The 16276-nt window shown below is 40.6% G+C and overlaps 1 protein-coding gene across 2 annotated transcripts in view; it reads right to left on the bottom strand.

The window, feature by feature from the left end:
- LOC139959386 (gamma-adducin-like) overlaps positions 1-16276 on the bottom strand; it is a 54971-nt gene that overhangs the window by 14687 nt on the left and 24008 nt on the right. Inside the window, exons 17-20 of one of the 2 annotated variants that reach the window (XM_071956951.1) lie at positions 12034-12185; positions 10843-11157; positions 9559-9668; positions 8624-8716 (exon numbers count right to left, since the gene is read on the bottom strand). In XM_071956951.1, coding sequence (XP_071813052.1) covers positions 10849-11157; positions 12034-12185 — 461 coding nt within the window. In that variant the 3' untranslated portion in view covers positions 8624-8716; positions 9559-9668; positions 10843-10848. The remainder of the gene's footprint in view (positions 1-8623; positions 8717-9558; positions 9669-10842; positions 11158-12033; positions 12186-16276) is intronic. The other variant, XM_071956952.1, reaches the window with a different exon arrangement.

Raw genomic sequence — 16276 nt, 5'->3', positions numbered from 1 at the left:
CCCGTTTTGTTTGAATAATTTACCCTGCGATTTGTTGTCCATTCATTCACCATTCCATTTACTTTTGTTTTATTATGCAGGTCTCTTTCGCTCTCCCCGTCGTCTGCCATCACCAGCATTCCAGGCATTCGCTCTTTTATTACGCGAGTTGTTCTGTTTACCGTTTATCTATTGTACTTTCACTTGCTCTCTTTACCTTGTTTAATTAAGACGTTGTTTTTCTTATGTATTTTGTTTTGTGGACACTTAATTTATTTCGTTGAAGTTCGGGCAGAGAACTGGAGACCAGCGGTGAGCAGCACGGCAATTAGAGTATAGTATTATTTTAAAGGCAAGGTTCATTTATTTTAGAGAGCGGGTCCGGGAGTGAGGGCTGACTACCGGGCGCGATTCCTTTTGTATTGTACAACTAATAATTTCCCGTCCTGGTTGGCTTCTTTGCATGTTATAGACTCCGGAGGTAGGGTCAAATTAGGGCTCTCCCCGGAGGTATTGCAGAAGTTAATCGGGGCGGGACCACATTAGGCAGTATTTCTTTAGTCTGCCGTTGGCGCCACGTGTCAGGTATTCACTCTCGTGATTCTTAAGAGCCGTGCTGCCCACGCCCTGGTATGTAGTGTATTTGTTATTTATTTAAACTGAATCTCTGCCCGGAACGTTGTTTGCTTTTATATTTGTGTACGGCAGAAAGTCACTGCCTTATTTTTGTTAAGTGTATGTTTAAAGTTAATTAAGCTATTAAATTGTTGATTTGAGACCCAGTTCTCTTTAACTATATTCTTCTCTCTTTTTTGTGTATTGGTTCAAGCCCTGCTAGCATAAGTCTTCGCCTCCCCCCTTCCCCTGCCCTGACATCAGGTGGCCTCCAGCTGCCTGATTTCCCACGCTACCGCTCGGCCGGGGTACAAGGGCGTTACAGAAATTGGTGTCAGAAGTGGGATTATTTTTGTCACCCCACCTCCCTATTTCAAGTTTGCTGGCAGGGCTTTGGAGCCCCATGGTATTTTGACAATTTAATATCATACCAAGTTTCTTTACCTTTAAGTAAGCCTGGTTTCTGGAAGGAGGCGAGATGGCTGCACGACGAGAGAGCGAGGGGGACTCTGTGGAGAGGCTTATTGCCGAGATAGAGGCACTGGAGAGAGAAGCTGAGGTTTGTCAATTTAATCTTACCAGGGATAGGGATTGGTTATATAATAGGGGTACTTCGCCAGGCAGAGGGGTTCGTAATTCAAATGCCTTAGGTGACTCGTTCCGTAAACCTATTATTATGCCAGATAGTTATGATGGGAGAAGAAAGTGGGATCATTAGCTGACTCATTTTACAGTCTGTGCGGAGATTAATGGGTGGACGGAATTAGAAAAATCAAAAATCCTGGTAGCTAAGTTAACTGGGCACGCCCAGGAGGTATATATGGGACTATCATCTACAGACCGTGGTAGTTATGAGACCACTGTAAACGCACTTTCTAGATTTTTTGCTCCAGCAGCCCTGACTAGCGCTAGAAGGGCAAAATTAAGATCTAGAGTACGGGCAGAGGGTGAGACCTTACCTGGGCTGTGCTCTTCAATCCGTCGGGAAGTGATAGAGGCTTATCCCGGCCTTGATATGCGAGCACATGACGAGTTAGCTCTAGAGTCTTTTTTGGGTGCTTTACGTGACAGGGATGCTAGGATCAGTGGCGTAGGAAGGTACTTTTGAGTGGGGGGGCTGAAGATTGATGGCCGGCCTGGGGGAGGGGTCTAAGGGGAGGGGGACCGTTTGCATTTCCAGGTGGTCTCAGATGCAATTTGGTGCAATATAGCACACTTCAACACCCACTCCGTTTTGTAAACTTAATTTTGTATTTTCACCTGGCCTTAGATGCAATTTGATGCTCCAAATGAGATTTTTTTCTCATTTGGAAATGAAAAGGGGTTTTCTGACTTGCGAAGTGGGGGGGGGGGGCGGAATGATACTTCCGCCCCTCCACATTTTTCACTGGGGGCTGGCACCCCCCAGCCCCCCCCCCCCGGTTCCTACACCCTTGGCTAGGATTGTTGTTCGAAGGGGTAGACCCAAGACAATAGAAAATACTCTGCATCTTGCCCTTGAGGTGGAGGCTATTGACCAGGCAGAGGGAGTGATGAAACCCCGGCGTTCTGTCTATACTGTTTCGGCATCGTCGGATACGGTTGGCGGAATTACTGAAAGATTGGATAGGCTGGAAGTACAATTGGGAAAAGGTTTGGAGGACAATGCTAGGTTAAGTCAATTTGTTCAGCAAGGTCCGCCAGCGCCACCCCCTTTAACTGGGTCTGGGCCTGGTCCCATGCAGTGTTGGAGGTGTGGGCAGTTAGGTCACATTAGCCGGTACTGTCCCTCTAAGCCAAGTAGACAGGGATCGGGAAACTAGAGTCAGTCGGGGATGAGGGGTGCCCCTCGACTGAGCAAATTGAAGCCCTGCAACGTTTTGGAAATGGGGAGAAGGTCAAGTCAGGGGGAGCTTTGTGTGCAAATATATGTATCTCTAATACCGAGATTGCTTTTTTAGTAGATACTGGCGCTGGTACTACCATCATTAGTGTTCAGACATGGGAGCATTTATGCTCTGCAGGTAATTTGGCTCCACTTACTGAGACGGGAGCCAGTTTTGCCGATGTTGATGGTAGGCCACTCCAAGTAAAAGGTAAATGTAACTTAACCTTCAAATTTCACACCCTGAAGATTCCAGTGCAAGTCCTAGTTGGCGGTATCACTGCCCCTGGTTTACTTGGAATTGACTTTTGAGAACATGAATGTTTGATACAATTGGGAGGTGAACCCCTATTGTTTGTTGGTAGGACCCGCTTAGCTGTTCCTCTTTGTGAGACTCCGCTGGATCAGCCAGTTAGGGTAGCACTGGTTGAGACAGTCTTTATCCCTGCAGAGAGCGAGATTATGGTGTCAGGGGTGTTAGAATTGATGTATGGAGTGCCCCCGGGGAAGCTGAATGGGCCAGGCCTACTGGAAACTAAACCTGGAGTGCCTGAAAGCCGCCATGTTATGGTTGGACTTGCTTTAGTTGATACTTCTAGAAGGACTGTCCCTATTAGACTATTAAATGGTACTTCGAATCCTGTAACATTGTACAAAGGTACCCATGTAGGCATAGTTTCCCCCATTGCCAACGTTGTGGAGGTAGATGAGGTAGAGAACAATTATACCAGTGGGTTACCGGCCGAGATGGAAGATTTGCTCCATCGAAGTGGGGAGGGTGTACCCAATTGTGAGCGTATTCGTTTGAGGCAGTTTTTGCAGGATGACCGTAGTGTGTTCTCTTGCGAAGGTGACCCCTTAGGAAGGATTGGGTTGGTTAAGCATTGCATTGATATGGGTGATGCAACCCCAATCCGACAGCTCTCTAGGAGACTCCCCTTTCATAAACAGGTAGAAGCACAGGCCGAAGTGAATGAGATGTTGACGCAAGGCGTCATTTTTCCTTCTAAGAGTGCGTGGTCCTCCCCAGTGGTTCTAGTGAAAAAGAAAGCTGGCTCTTTATGGTTTTGTATAGACTATCGTAGGTAAAATGACGTTACTAATAAAGACGCCTTTCCATTGCCTAGGATAGATGATAGCTTAGATGCATTATCAGGGGCTAAGTGGTTTTCTACCCTTGATCTAAAAAGTGGGTACTGGCAAGTCGAAATGGACCGTAGAGACAGGGAGAAGACAGCCTTCTCAATGGGTAGTGGTCTTTATGAGTTTAATGTGTTACCTTTTGGATTGTGCAACGCCCCTGCCACTTTTCAGAGATTAATGGAGCAGGTACTTCGTGAGTTACATTGGCAAATATGTCTTATATATATCGATGATATCATAATATATGCCACCACGATAGAGGAGCATTTAGTACGCCTAGGAGAAGTTTTCGACCGATTAAGGGGGCAGGGTTGAAGCTTAAGCCTTCCAAGTGTGACTTGCTCAAAAAGGAAGTCAAGTATTTAGGTCACATTGTCTCTGATCACGGGGTGGGTACCGATCCCAGTAAGATCGAAGTAATCACAGATTGGCCCCCTCCCACAACACGTACTGAAGCAACTAAGGGGATTTCTGGGACTGTGTTCCTATTACAGGAAATTTATTAGGAACTTTGCAGAAATTGCCAGTCCCCTACATGCACTAACAAAGAAAGGCCAAAGGTTTCTGTGGTCTGAGGAGTGTGAAGAACGATTTCAGACTCTGAAATCTAAACTGATGACAGCTCCCGCATTAGCCTACCCAAATTTTAGTCAGATGTTTATCCTTGATACTGATGCTAGCAATACAGCAATAGGGGCTGTGTTGTCTCAGACCATTCGGGGTGAAGAACATCCTGCGGCCTATGCCAGTCTTACGCTAAGCAGTAGTGAAAAGAAGTATTCCATAACACGTAGAGAAATTCTTGCTGTTGTAACTTTTATTAAGAATTTCCGCCACTACCTTTATGGCAGGAAATTTTTGTTACGCACGGATCATGGCTCCCTCCGTTGGTTGTATAACTTTAAATCCCCCGAGGGTCAGGTAGCTAGGTGGCTGGAAGTGCTGGGCACATATGATTTTCAGATAGAAACTAGGCCTGGCAGAGTGCATGCCAATGCAGACGCTTTGTCGAGAAGTGATCCCCCCATGGTGCATTCCGGAGCATTGCCTGCCAACCCTCCGAAAGAGACCCCAGGGTTATGTAACATAGTTACGGCGGACTCTAATTAGGTTGAGAGCTGTACCAAGGAGCAGCTCAGGGGGTACCAACTAAAGGATAGTAATATTGGGCCAGTGTTGAATTGGAAGGAGAGTGGTTCTCGTCCTCCCTGGGAGCAGATTAGTGGGTTAGATAGGGCGGCAAAAGCTTACTGGGGCCAATGGGACCTGTTAAGCACACTATCTTCTAAATGAATGGAAACAGTTAAAAAGATAGTTCATACTGTTCCAGTCTTTGATACACTGTGTATGAAACCGGTGGGGATTATAAAGGTAGGTTTTACACGCTTCACCATGATGTAAGAAATATAAGGGTAATAAAAGGAATATCATACCATCAAAGAATATATAACATTAACTCAAAGGTCACTGTACATCTTGTCCTTTGATGTTAAAGTCTCACTATGCATTCCATCTGGACGGTCTGAATAATAATGTTTTGGAGGTTTCTATTCTCGCTCGTTCTCTGAGATTCAGCCAAAATATTTGGCAAACAATGCACCTACAAGATTGTCTGCTTATTAACTACACAATGGTACCAAACTAGGGTTAGGGAACAGTTTGTTCGTGTTTATAATGGAAGGCATAATGGGGCTTTATACCTAAATATCACATGAAAGTAAGTACAAACAATGAAGGATATTCATCAGAACACAACTACGAGGCAAGTTATAAAACCAACCGATTTACTCAGTTTTGAAATGTAAGTAAAAACAGAGGAGCTGTGTGCTATTCATGACCAACATTTTTGTTTGTGTTTACGTCGTATGAAAAACTCAAAATACCCATATCCGAATGGATTTAAAGAAAAATTGATACCATAGAAAATAAGTTGAGTCGGGTCAAGTAGCTACTAGATAGTTCCCTAAAAACACTTTAAAGAGTTTTACTTCAGCACTGTCGAAATGGGTGCAATTAGTCTGTAAATATATGATGCTTGGCATGGCAAAACATGGATGGGACAGATATTGAGACTTTCATATTTAGAGAGGACAGAAACAAACAAACAAGCAGAGACTTAAAGTTGAATCCAGATGTCCTTTTATCACTGAATGGAGAATCGGTTGAGAGAGCATTTCAGAGACGAAGCCTGAATTGAAAGCTAAAAGATCAATCAATTTTGTGAAGTAGCATTTAACGTACTACACTTTTCATTCAATTCTAATTACCACCAGGTGAAGGCAATATTATGCAATATTTCTGTACGAAACCCTTGGTGTATTTCTCCCCCTCCGACCCACGCCCAAAGAGGTGCAACTTCACATGGCTAATTAGCCTGATCACCTCTGTCCCTTCTGCTATATGAAAAGTCAAGTAAGACATCTTGATCCTCTCTTACATTTGATCTTTCTGTGGTTTTAAGAATTTTGCATATTTTAAATATTCAGGGTGGCATTTAACCCCCCACTTCCCCACACCCATCACCCTTCACCACCAAGAAAAATGAAAATGGATGAAGTAAACAGGGTGAGAGAGAACTTCAGTTGCTACTGATGTTTGTTCTAATAATGTCCTCATAGATAATACAGAAACCTCAAGTCTGCAATATAAATCCACCGTGACAAAATGATGATATTTCGGTTGCTTTTATTCCCAAGATGCGCTATTGTCCTTGTTTTGTTATTAAATTTATTTCCTATTCCTGTTGGCCTGGTTACATACCGTCACGAGAATCCGACAGTGGCGCATCCTGGTCGACCGAGTGGGGAAGGAAACCAAAACTTGCAACAACATCAACGACAACGACAGAGTAAATACAGACTTGTGACACGTTGTGACAAGTTGTGACAACGTCACAGCAAAATCACATCATTGTAGCAAATGCCCAAAAAGATGGCTGAATTAAGAAAGAAAACAGTTTCTCCTTTCTCCCCTCTTTTTGGTCGAGGCAACATCGTAGTTTGGAGAGAAAGTCAAGCAATTTTGGGGGATCTAGTTTAAGGAGATTGAAGAATGACAGGGTTTAAAGGTGACATGCACTACTGTAATTTGACTAAAAGTGGAGCTATATTCCATGCAGGCAATTTAGATTAAAGGAGCACTTTTTTCCAAATTTTTTTTGTTTTAAACTGTTTGTTAGTCGAACACTAAAACTAGAAACAGTAAAAACATGGTAAAGACTAACGCTAACAGCTAATATGGACATAGTCGGAGGTTAAAACTTCCTCTTTGTGTAATTTCTATCATTTGCACATCGATTATGTTCGTATTTGATATGGAATACATGGTTTGGTGTTTTATTGAGATTTTTCAAGCTGAATGCTACTTTAACTGAACAATAAACATAGAGTCTGGCAGGATCAGAACCGATGCTTTCAGAAAATCTGGCAAATCTAAAATAATATTCTTTGAGAATCTCTTGGGTATTAATTCTCTAAACTATAGTTTCATTATGAAATTATCTTCTTGTATTTTTTTTCTTTCTGATGTTCAGCAAAGATACACACATTACCATAAAAACATTTTTTCATGCAAAAAAGGGTGAAAGTGAAGCTTACGAAAACAATATCACTTCAAAAATAAATTCAAAACAAAACACTCAATTGAAAAGTAAACAAAAGCTGCAGGCAAGTCTTTCAAACATGTGAGTCTAGTCAAACCGATCCGAAAACAACTGCAATTTGGGGGGTGGGGATAGGTGGGGGTAGAGGTTGGGTAGAACAGCACTGATCAAACCGAGTTCACCAACAAAAGTAAAGCAAAGCATTGATTTATGACTCACATAAAAGGTGACATGATTTCTACACTTAAAACCAATCACTTTGTGTAATCATTAATGAAGAATATCAAAACAAGCCATAACTGAAAGATATTTGTTTCCGAGTAAGCTGGCTTCAGTAAGTTGAGATTGATCAATTAATTCGATCTTATCAATGGAAGTTTGTTCAACCTATTGATTTTAACATGAAGTGCAACTCCAGTGGCATGTCCAATTACTAGCTTCAGTGTCAATTTACCCACACATTTTACTGGGTGGAGTGCAGGGGTGGTGGGAGGAGGGCTAATATCTCAACTTTTCCCTGTAGCTCATGTACTTTCTTGTGGTACATTCACTGATATTACTTACATAGAACCTAACGGCAGGAATGTGGAGACCATCCGTCATTTTCACCACACTTTAATAAGTACACATGAATCGTATCCTAACGACTGTCACACCAGGCACATTGATAAAACAAAATTGCCCCCCCCCCTTCCTTTTATTTTCTCTCTTTCTATTACTTAGTGCTTGTTTTGGATTAATGATGAAGATTTTTACAATTTTTCTAAGCAAGGATACTTAAGTCTTTGGCAGCCCATTGGTAGGTGCGGTCAAGATAATGCTTAATCAAATAACATAAAAATAAGTGTTGGGATTGGGGGATAGGCCAGCCAAGCTATTACCTAACTACAGACAGAAAAAAAAAGACTTTCTATTCTTAAGTAAACTGGTACCTTGATCAAACTTTACCATATTATTAGATCTTGATCAATGTTTACAATATTATTAGAGGGTCATCGGGCTGATACAAGTGGTTTACTCTCGAACCAGTGTAAAAGCTTCAATGAAACAGGACACTGTTGTGCTGGTATGAGACGCGTTAGAACACAACAGGTAGCGAGGGCGCTTTATTCTGTCCTTGTCTACAGTAGCATACCCGTACAACTGCTATATAACCCTACACCAACTTATTACGGTCTTGTCCATGAAACAAAAAGCCTTATCAGCTGACATACTACTGAACTTAGTCGGTATACTTTATACTAGTATGCAAATCATAAACAATCTATAAACAGAAATAGGTGGGTGGCTCTGCTCTTCATAATCTAAAACAAGAGATATCCTTTAAGAATGTGGACTTAATAGATAAATGCAGAGGGGGTGGGGGGTGGGGAGAAGAATGGAAGGTAGGGGGGCCAGAGACAAGGAAAATTCCAACGCACCTGTGTTCTGCAAGCATCTCCATAAGTTATACCTGCCAGAACTTCAGAGATGGGTCCAGGGTGTGTCTTATCCCCAAAACGCTCTTGCCTAATCTGAAATTCAAAGAGTAGACAACATCCTCGTTGGTAACATTATAACACTTCTATTCATAGTCTCTCTGCCATTAAGGATGAGGCATTAAAAATTCATGCCTTTTGCCACCGCGGTCCTGGCACCAGCTGCAAGGAGCATGTGGCATGAGTGCTAAATGCCTCGTTCTGTTGGATGCAGGTGTGACCTCATCAAATTTTCATTTCTGGGTAATATGGTTACGGAAACTTCACCGGCAGACACTCTTTGGGACATCTATCAAAGATGTCAGAATGACAGAACACATAACATAGCACTAAGAAGACACATAACATAACACTAAGAGGACATTGAAGAGTGATACTAAGGAGGAGAGATTTAAGAATGTTTAAAGTTCTCACAGCAAATTTTTGAGGCTGGCTAAGGGTCTGCTGTGTGTAAAATGATCCTGGGTGGGAAGGGGGTCGGGGGCGTGAGGAAATATACACCCACCCGCTTCAACCTACCATAAAAATACAAAAGTAGTAAATACCACATCTTAAAAAACTTTCTTGGGTGAACCCTCCCTACATGTGGAAATGGCTCCCTAAATGGGGAGTCCGCTCCCTCCAAGGGGAGAACCCTACCTACGTGCGGAGTCCGCTTCAACGAATCCAGGGCAACACCCACTGATACACTTTTACATTATCTTTTTTTTTTACCACTTTTTCTATAACATACCAGATACATCATTCACTCCTCGGAAGACCGAATTAGGGGAAAGGCGAAAAAATGGGAAAGAAGTGAGAGGAAGGAGAAAGTGGTGAAAAATAACAAAAATAAAACAATCAATTAGAAATAACAGTGTATAACGTCATCAACGTACAGTTTAACCTTCTTCTTGTACTCCTTATGACCTTGTCCCTGTCTTGCAAACTGTTGTGGATCGGTGATAGCGCCTGCATCACCACTCTTGGGGTCCTTGTCACCTACCCACTGTGAAAAATGTAACCAGAGAGAAGAGTTACTGGGTTTCCATTTGGCCTGTTTCCTACAAGATTTCTAACCGCAGGAGCGTAGCCAGGGGGCGAAGGGGGAGACCGCTCCCCCCCTCAATTTTTTTTTTGTATTTTTTTTTTATGATATGGAAGTTTTATAGTAGCTGTTATAAGAGGTTTTAATATCATTAACTGTGTCTGAATTTTCGAAACTTCCCTGACCAACATTCTTCATCATACTTCCCTCTACTCGTGCAATTTTGACAGGTCTGTTAGGGGTTGAAGGTTTTTTTTCTATATATTGGTTGTCCATAGATGATATTTTGTGCAACATTATGGGCATGTTTGAAGTGAATTTTTTATTCAAATTCTAAACAAATAATGGGCTTTAAAACCTTGAAAAGTGGGGCTGACGGGTATTTTGGGCCGTTACGTAGTATTACCTACAAAAGCAATGATCCACAGGAGATGCAATGAGGTCCAACATGATGTGTGACTGGTGTCAATCTTAAAATAGGTAATGGATGGAAAAAAAAACTATTTGGAAAAAACTTGGTTCTCAGGCAAAAGTGTACATCTGGTTGGTCATTTTCAAGCCTGAGAAGTGCCATTTTCGGTGATCTGGGGGCTATCAAAACCAGAAATTTTCTTGTACGCTGCTTGCCAACCGATGGTGGCGCTCCGCTTAGTTAGTAATATACAAAATATCACAAAGCGCGAGAACAATTTGGGGGATGAAAGTTGCTACGCACCTGCACCCAAGCAAATGTACCCCATCAATATTTGAAACAAATCACCGCCCCGGATCACATTAGATAGATATTTATAGATAGATATTTATTCAGCCAATCAAAGGATGACTAACATTGTCCAGAATGGTGACAATCCCGCCTCCCCCTCCCCCCAACAACCCTTCTATCCTTGTTCTCCCTCTGAAAAGATCAAACATTTGCTAAATAAATAGCAAACAAACAAAGGATGACTAACTTCTGATAATTCCATCTGTAGGACATTTTAGATTTATATTTTTTTGTTTCTGGAAAGTGCTAAAATCAAAACATTTTCATCACCTTGGCAAGTGCCTCTTTGATGTCTTGAATTGTCAAAGTCCCCAAATTGCCCAAAATTAAGGATTGTGTCGGGTGATTCTGTCAAACAGATGATGTGCCTACCACCAATTACATGTCACTACTACTCAGGTGTATCTTTGTCTTGTAGCCCTCGTCTTCCCCTTCCTCTCCCCAGTTGGCGTACTCTTGGGCTACCTTCACCTTGGAGTATGTGTTTGGCGTGTTCAGCCATTTCGTCTTCTCCTCTGCCTGCCTCCTGTTCAACATCTTGATCGGTGACTCGTATCTGCTCTTCTCAAATTTGTTGTCGTAGATGTAGATGAAGTTGGTGGAGGCGGCTGGGTAGGCGACGTCGCTCTTGGGCTTCAGTTCGTGTCTCACAAACGGCTGGCCGTACACGTTGCCTGTTATGTAACCCTGTAACAAATTAAAAAGTTCCTGTGATCAAATTTTTGTGCTGGTTGCAGATCTAAGTCACTCTTACATCTAACATCAGCAGCACAACATTCCTCCATCTTTGCTGTTTTACTTATGAAATGATTACATATCAAGTCTTCCACAAGTATCTCTTTGAAAATCTCACACATTCGCTGTCTTTGGTGCATTCAGGACAAACTAATTGGAACATTCCGTTTCTATGCCATTTCCATGAAATATTGCACAATTTTGGATGCAGGTGATCTTGAAAATAGTTTCAAAATGGGTGGGGTGTGCAACAGCTCACATGGGGGAGCTTCATGAAGTTCCCCAAACCGATAAAGTATCGATTATGTTCAATAGCGTATGAAACCATTCTGATTATTAAGTCAAGAGCTTGCCAATACTATATATTTATATATATATATATATATATATATATATATATATATATATATACATATATATATATATATATATATATATATATATATATATATATATAGTGAATCTAAGAGAGTATCAAGCTGTAACAATTAGAGTTTCAAGTAAGACACAAATCAAATCGAATGGTGTATCCAACCATCCTGATACGTCACAGCTGTTTACTTTGACTGAACGAAGCTACCTGCTTATCCACACTGACTTCCTACAACTCACTTCTCACTGAATTATCTCACTTAATAAAGCGTATTAGCTTGGTACACATATGATCAAAAACCTCATACGTTAACTAGCGACGCCATCGGTTGGCAATTAGCATAGTAAATGCTAGCTATGTTTGCCCAGATCTTTAAATGCAAATAAGGCTAGTTGGTCTGCTGCACAGACGTTGCAGGCCAAGTGAGTTGGAATTTTTGCATTTTGAAATCTTACCATATTGTCCAAATGTCTCATCATGGCTTCAAACTCCAGTTTACCGACCTTCAGTTTGTGTCCTGTCTCACTGACCCCACCTGCATCCTTGGCAGTTGCTTCGCCGACCTTGTCTCTGACTTCATCCGGTAGGTGGATGACACTATCCAGGCCTACGGCATGTATATGTCACGAATAATTAGCATACGGTAAAGCGTTTGAATGCAGTTTGTTGCTACATTATCGAACACAAGTCTTACGAGCGACTCTTTTAATCTCTCTTATTCCTCCTTTGTCGTTTCTCGTTGCCGACTTTGCTCTGCTGGTCCTAACACTACTAAGGAGATTCTTATATTTGTCATCTTGTATATGCCATCCGAAGAATGAAACTCAACAATTTCATATAAGAGGACGACAAAATCGTACATGATTTGCCGAAGAAACCATCCGTTTGGCATTTATGCTTCAAAAATACAAGACCCACTAAAGAGTCGTTTTTAGCTTAAATCTGGTTTGAAATTTCGTCCTTTTGATGAAACCTTTGAATCCTTCTCAATTGAAGCATTTTGTCTTCCATCTCTCTGTCAAGGGACAAAAGAGCTAAATACTGCCATTACAGAACAAGCACAGAAATGCACTTCTCCTTCAACAGGCAAATATTTGAGCCAACTGTCTGTCTGGGCAATAATACTTTATTTGTTCCTATCCAACAAAATTGTTTTGTCTGTCAACAAAACTGGACCAAACTTGGCTATTTGATTATTTGCTCTTTAATGAACAAAAAGATGTCAACTTCTCTATGGTGGATATAACCAATGCCTGGATTCTGCAAAGCACCTTGATAGCAAACAGGCAAAAGCATTATGTACAATATGTATGAGGTACAATAGAAGCATTGTAACACTATCAGGAAAACGGATGTTTGTGTTTATAAGCCTCTTCTCCAAACGATTTGATACAGAATCCTGTGGACGCCTGCGGGCACAAGCTGAGCTCATCAAACTTACAAAGACCCTCAGGAGCATCCCAGCTTTCCTTTCATGATGTTAGTGTCATCACATTAGTATTTATAATACGCTTTCTGGCCAAGGTGAAGTGCACAGGCACGGCAGTATTTGAATATACCGCGGAGGATTGAAAACTGAAGCCTTTCCAAAATCTCATCGATCATATTCATAGACTTACTGTTTTAGTATTCTGTGCTTAATACTCCCTTTTGAACAGATATTTATTCCTCTTGAATTTTATTCAACTTTTATTAGCAGATTGAATTTGAGTTCGCAGAAATAAATGTTTCAGTTTTTGAGTCGGACTAAATTTGTTCCAGTCCTTGCAGCCCGACTGAACTTTATTAACATTAGACTGAAACTTGGAAGAAAATAAATTTTATCCCACAGCGATAGGCCTAGGCCTAAATATCCAATAATGGATGTTCAGAACTTGCTGCAGTTATCCAAGAATATGGAAAATATTGTTGACCCATCGAAGAAGACCAAGCCTAAAAAATGTGTTATTTATTGGATGAAAGATCAACAAGTTAGTACAGAGTCGGTGATGGACAAAGAAAATGCAACTGAAAATGCAGTCTGCTTGATAAAGTGGAGAGGAAAGCGGCCGTATTCTAGAAAAATCATCAAAATAAGTGGTATGTTGACCTTTTTTCTGTTTCATTTCTATGTGTAATCATATGAAACTTTCTGACAGTGGCACAATAACCAAGATCAACTTCTAATTTTATCCTGTCTTGTGCAACGATAAACAGCATATTTGCAGTTAATAAAATTAATAATCAAATTAAAATAAGACAAGGCTACATGTGTAGAATATTTCTTGTTTAGGCCTAAACTTATAAGGTTACTACAGTTAAGCTTATTCTTATGGGTGCATGGGGCAATACCTATGTTTGGTAATTATTTGGACATTCAGTACTTGGATTAGTTTCCTAGTTTTACCTAGTCAAACTTCACGTTCAAGTCTGACGTTTCTCTTACCGTACTACAGAGATTTTACTTACCATTGAAATAGCGTTATAAAAATGCAAAACATTTGAGTGTTGGGCATGCAGGGTTTAATGTGATTACATTTCTGTTTTTCATATGTGGTTATATGCAATGGCCAAATTTTTTATCATTTTAATAATTATTACAGGGGGGGAGGGCTAGTAAGGTTATATATAAACTTTGTGACATGTTGTAAGACATGTGTAAACATGCTTGCTTGCAAAAAAAGTGGGGTCTAAAGCCACCCATCTCTCCCTCGCGTTGCGACGTCCATTATGCACTGAATATTATATATTATATTTTCCGTTTCTGGTGGGTGGTTATTGTGCCAATGTATATTTGTGCCCTATCATTATTAATTATTTCTATTTGTTTTATGTTCAGAGTACATTCACAGTACGTGTGGCAGAAACCAGTGGACAGAGCCACAGCCACAAGAGATGAACAAACGGTTTGCATACAAGTGCATGAATGCTACAAGAAAGATACATGAAATTGAAGAAGCTGTATTTTATTTTTGTTTTGTTTTGTAATTTTATAGTTGTTGCATAAAAAAGGAGACTTCAGAATTCTGGTTATTCTCATTATTTGTTTGGAGAGTTTTAATCAATAACTAGGACAACAAGCTGGCCAAATTCCTAACTCTCCTTACTTGGAACTGATTAGCATACAAGTATTCAATAAGTATTTGAGTAAGTATTCAGAAACCTGTTAAGCCTTCATAAAATAACTAATTAGCATACAAGTATTCGAATACTAGCGAATAAGTATTCGAGTAACTATAAGTATTCGTCAGAGCCAAATTATTTAAATGAGCGAATACTTATATGTAAATGAGCTAAGTATTCAAATAGCTATTCCAAATCTACTCGAATACCTATTCGAATACCTATTTGAATACCTATTTGAATACCTAACAGGTATTCGAATACTTCACTCATTTACATATTTTGGCTCTGAGGAAGGCTTATAGTTATTCATATTAGTATTGGAATACTTATTTTGTACTGTGTGTTATATGGTAAATTTTCTGAATACTGAGGAAATCTTTGAATACTTTTTGAATACTTATCGAATATATTTGTGTAAGGTAAGGGTGGCTTTATTAGAAAGCAGATAATCCGCTTTGTAACGACCATTATTTGTTACCCAGACTCGACAAAAAAAACCACACACACACCGATTGATAAAATTGTAGGTTGACAAAACCCAGACAACCAGCTCTTGATGCTGCAGGGAGAAGAGAGGACCAAGTACTCCCATTCCTGCCCATCAACACCCCCCACTTCCCCCACCACTTGTAATCCCAACCCACTAGTAAAGTGTGTTGCTGAACCTTCAAGACAAACAAATAGAAAACTCAATTATGACTTTCATAAAAGATCTCTAAGTGAGATTTTTCCCACAGTTTCAACTGGTAGCTTTTCTAAGGATTTACAGTAGCCAAAAGACCCTGGATTCCAAGGTCAATAATGAAACACATCTCCCAGGTGGGTAACCTTGCCCTTGGGGTCAGACATCAAAAGGAATATTATGGGAATTTTATCGATGAATGTCAACATTATTAGTGCCCATACATGTTAGAAAGCAAACATCTCCCTACTATGCCTTCATCTAAATCCATAAATCCGATTTGGAGTCGGCAAGTCGCATCAAGACTAGCAATTATTCCAGTCAAACATACTTCTTCAACCGCTGTTCTTTTCGTTTCATGGAGCAGGCTTTGCTATTGCAGGTGACTTTCTGCTGTTACTCAGAGCCTAGTTTGACTCGGAGAAAAGCAAACAAAAGTTTGTACAGAAGCAGAATCTTCAGAGGTGGAGAGAGTTAGAAGAGTGTAATGACTACATATTGATACAGAAGTAGACTACGCTAATGGCAAAATCAAGTTCCGTGTAGGCTAGGAGATACAATCATTCCCAAGACAATAAAAATTCCAAATTGATTATATTGTTTGGAAACAGTTTGAAAATTTCAGATAACTTTTCTCAGAGGAGAGGGTCATAACAAAGATTAACTCAATCCATACCATTTACTTTGTGTTTGGAGTTGACTAATCTTGTCCATTTTCATCCCTCAACCCCCTTACCCCATTCCCGGCTCTTTAGAAAACAGCTTAAAAAAGGAAAACTCTGTAAATTTCACAGGTCTCGAAAATATTCTGAAATGGAGGAGAATGAACAAACTGTAATATAACCAGAGAACATTTGGCCTCACACTGCTAAGTTTTACAAGCAATCCGACCACGTTGGACCAAGTCCAGC

The sequence above is a fragment of the Apostichopus japonicus genome, chromosome 19, assembly GCF_037975245.1.
Source record: "Apostichopus japonicus isolate 1M-3 chromosome 19, ASM3797524v1, whole genome shotgun sequence".
NCBI lineage: Eukaryota > Metazoa > Echinodermata > Holothuroidea > Aspidochirotida > Stichopodidae > Apostichopus > Apostichopus japonicus.
This window is presented reverse-complemented; position numbering and strand designations above follow the sequence as displayed.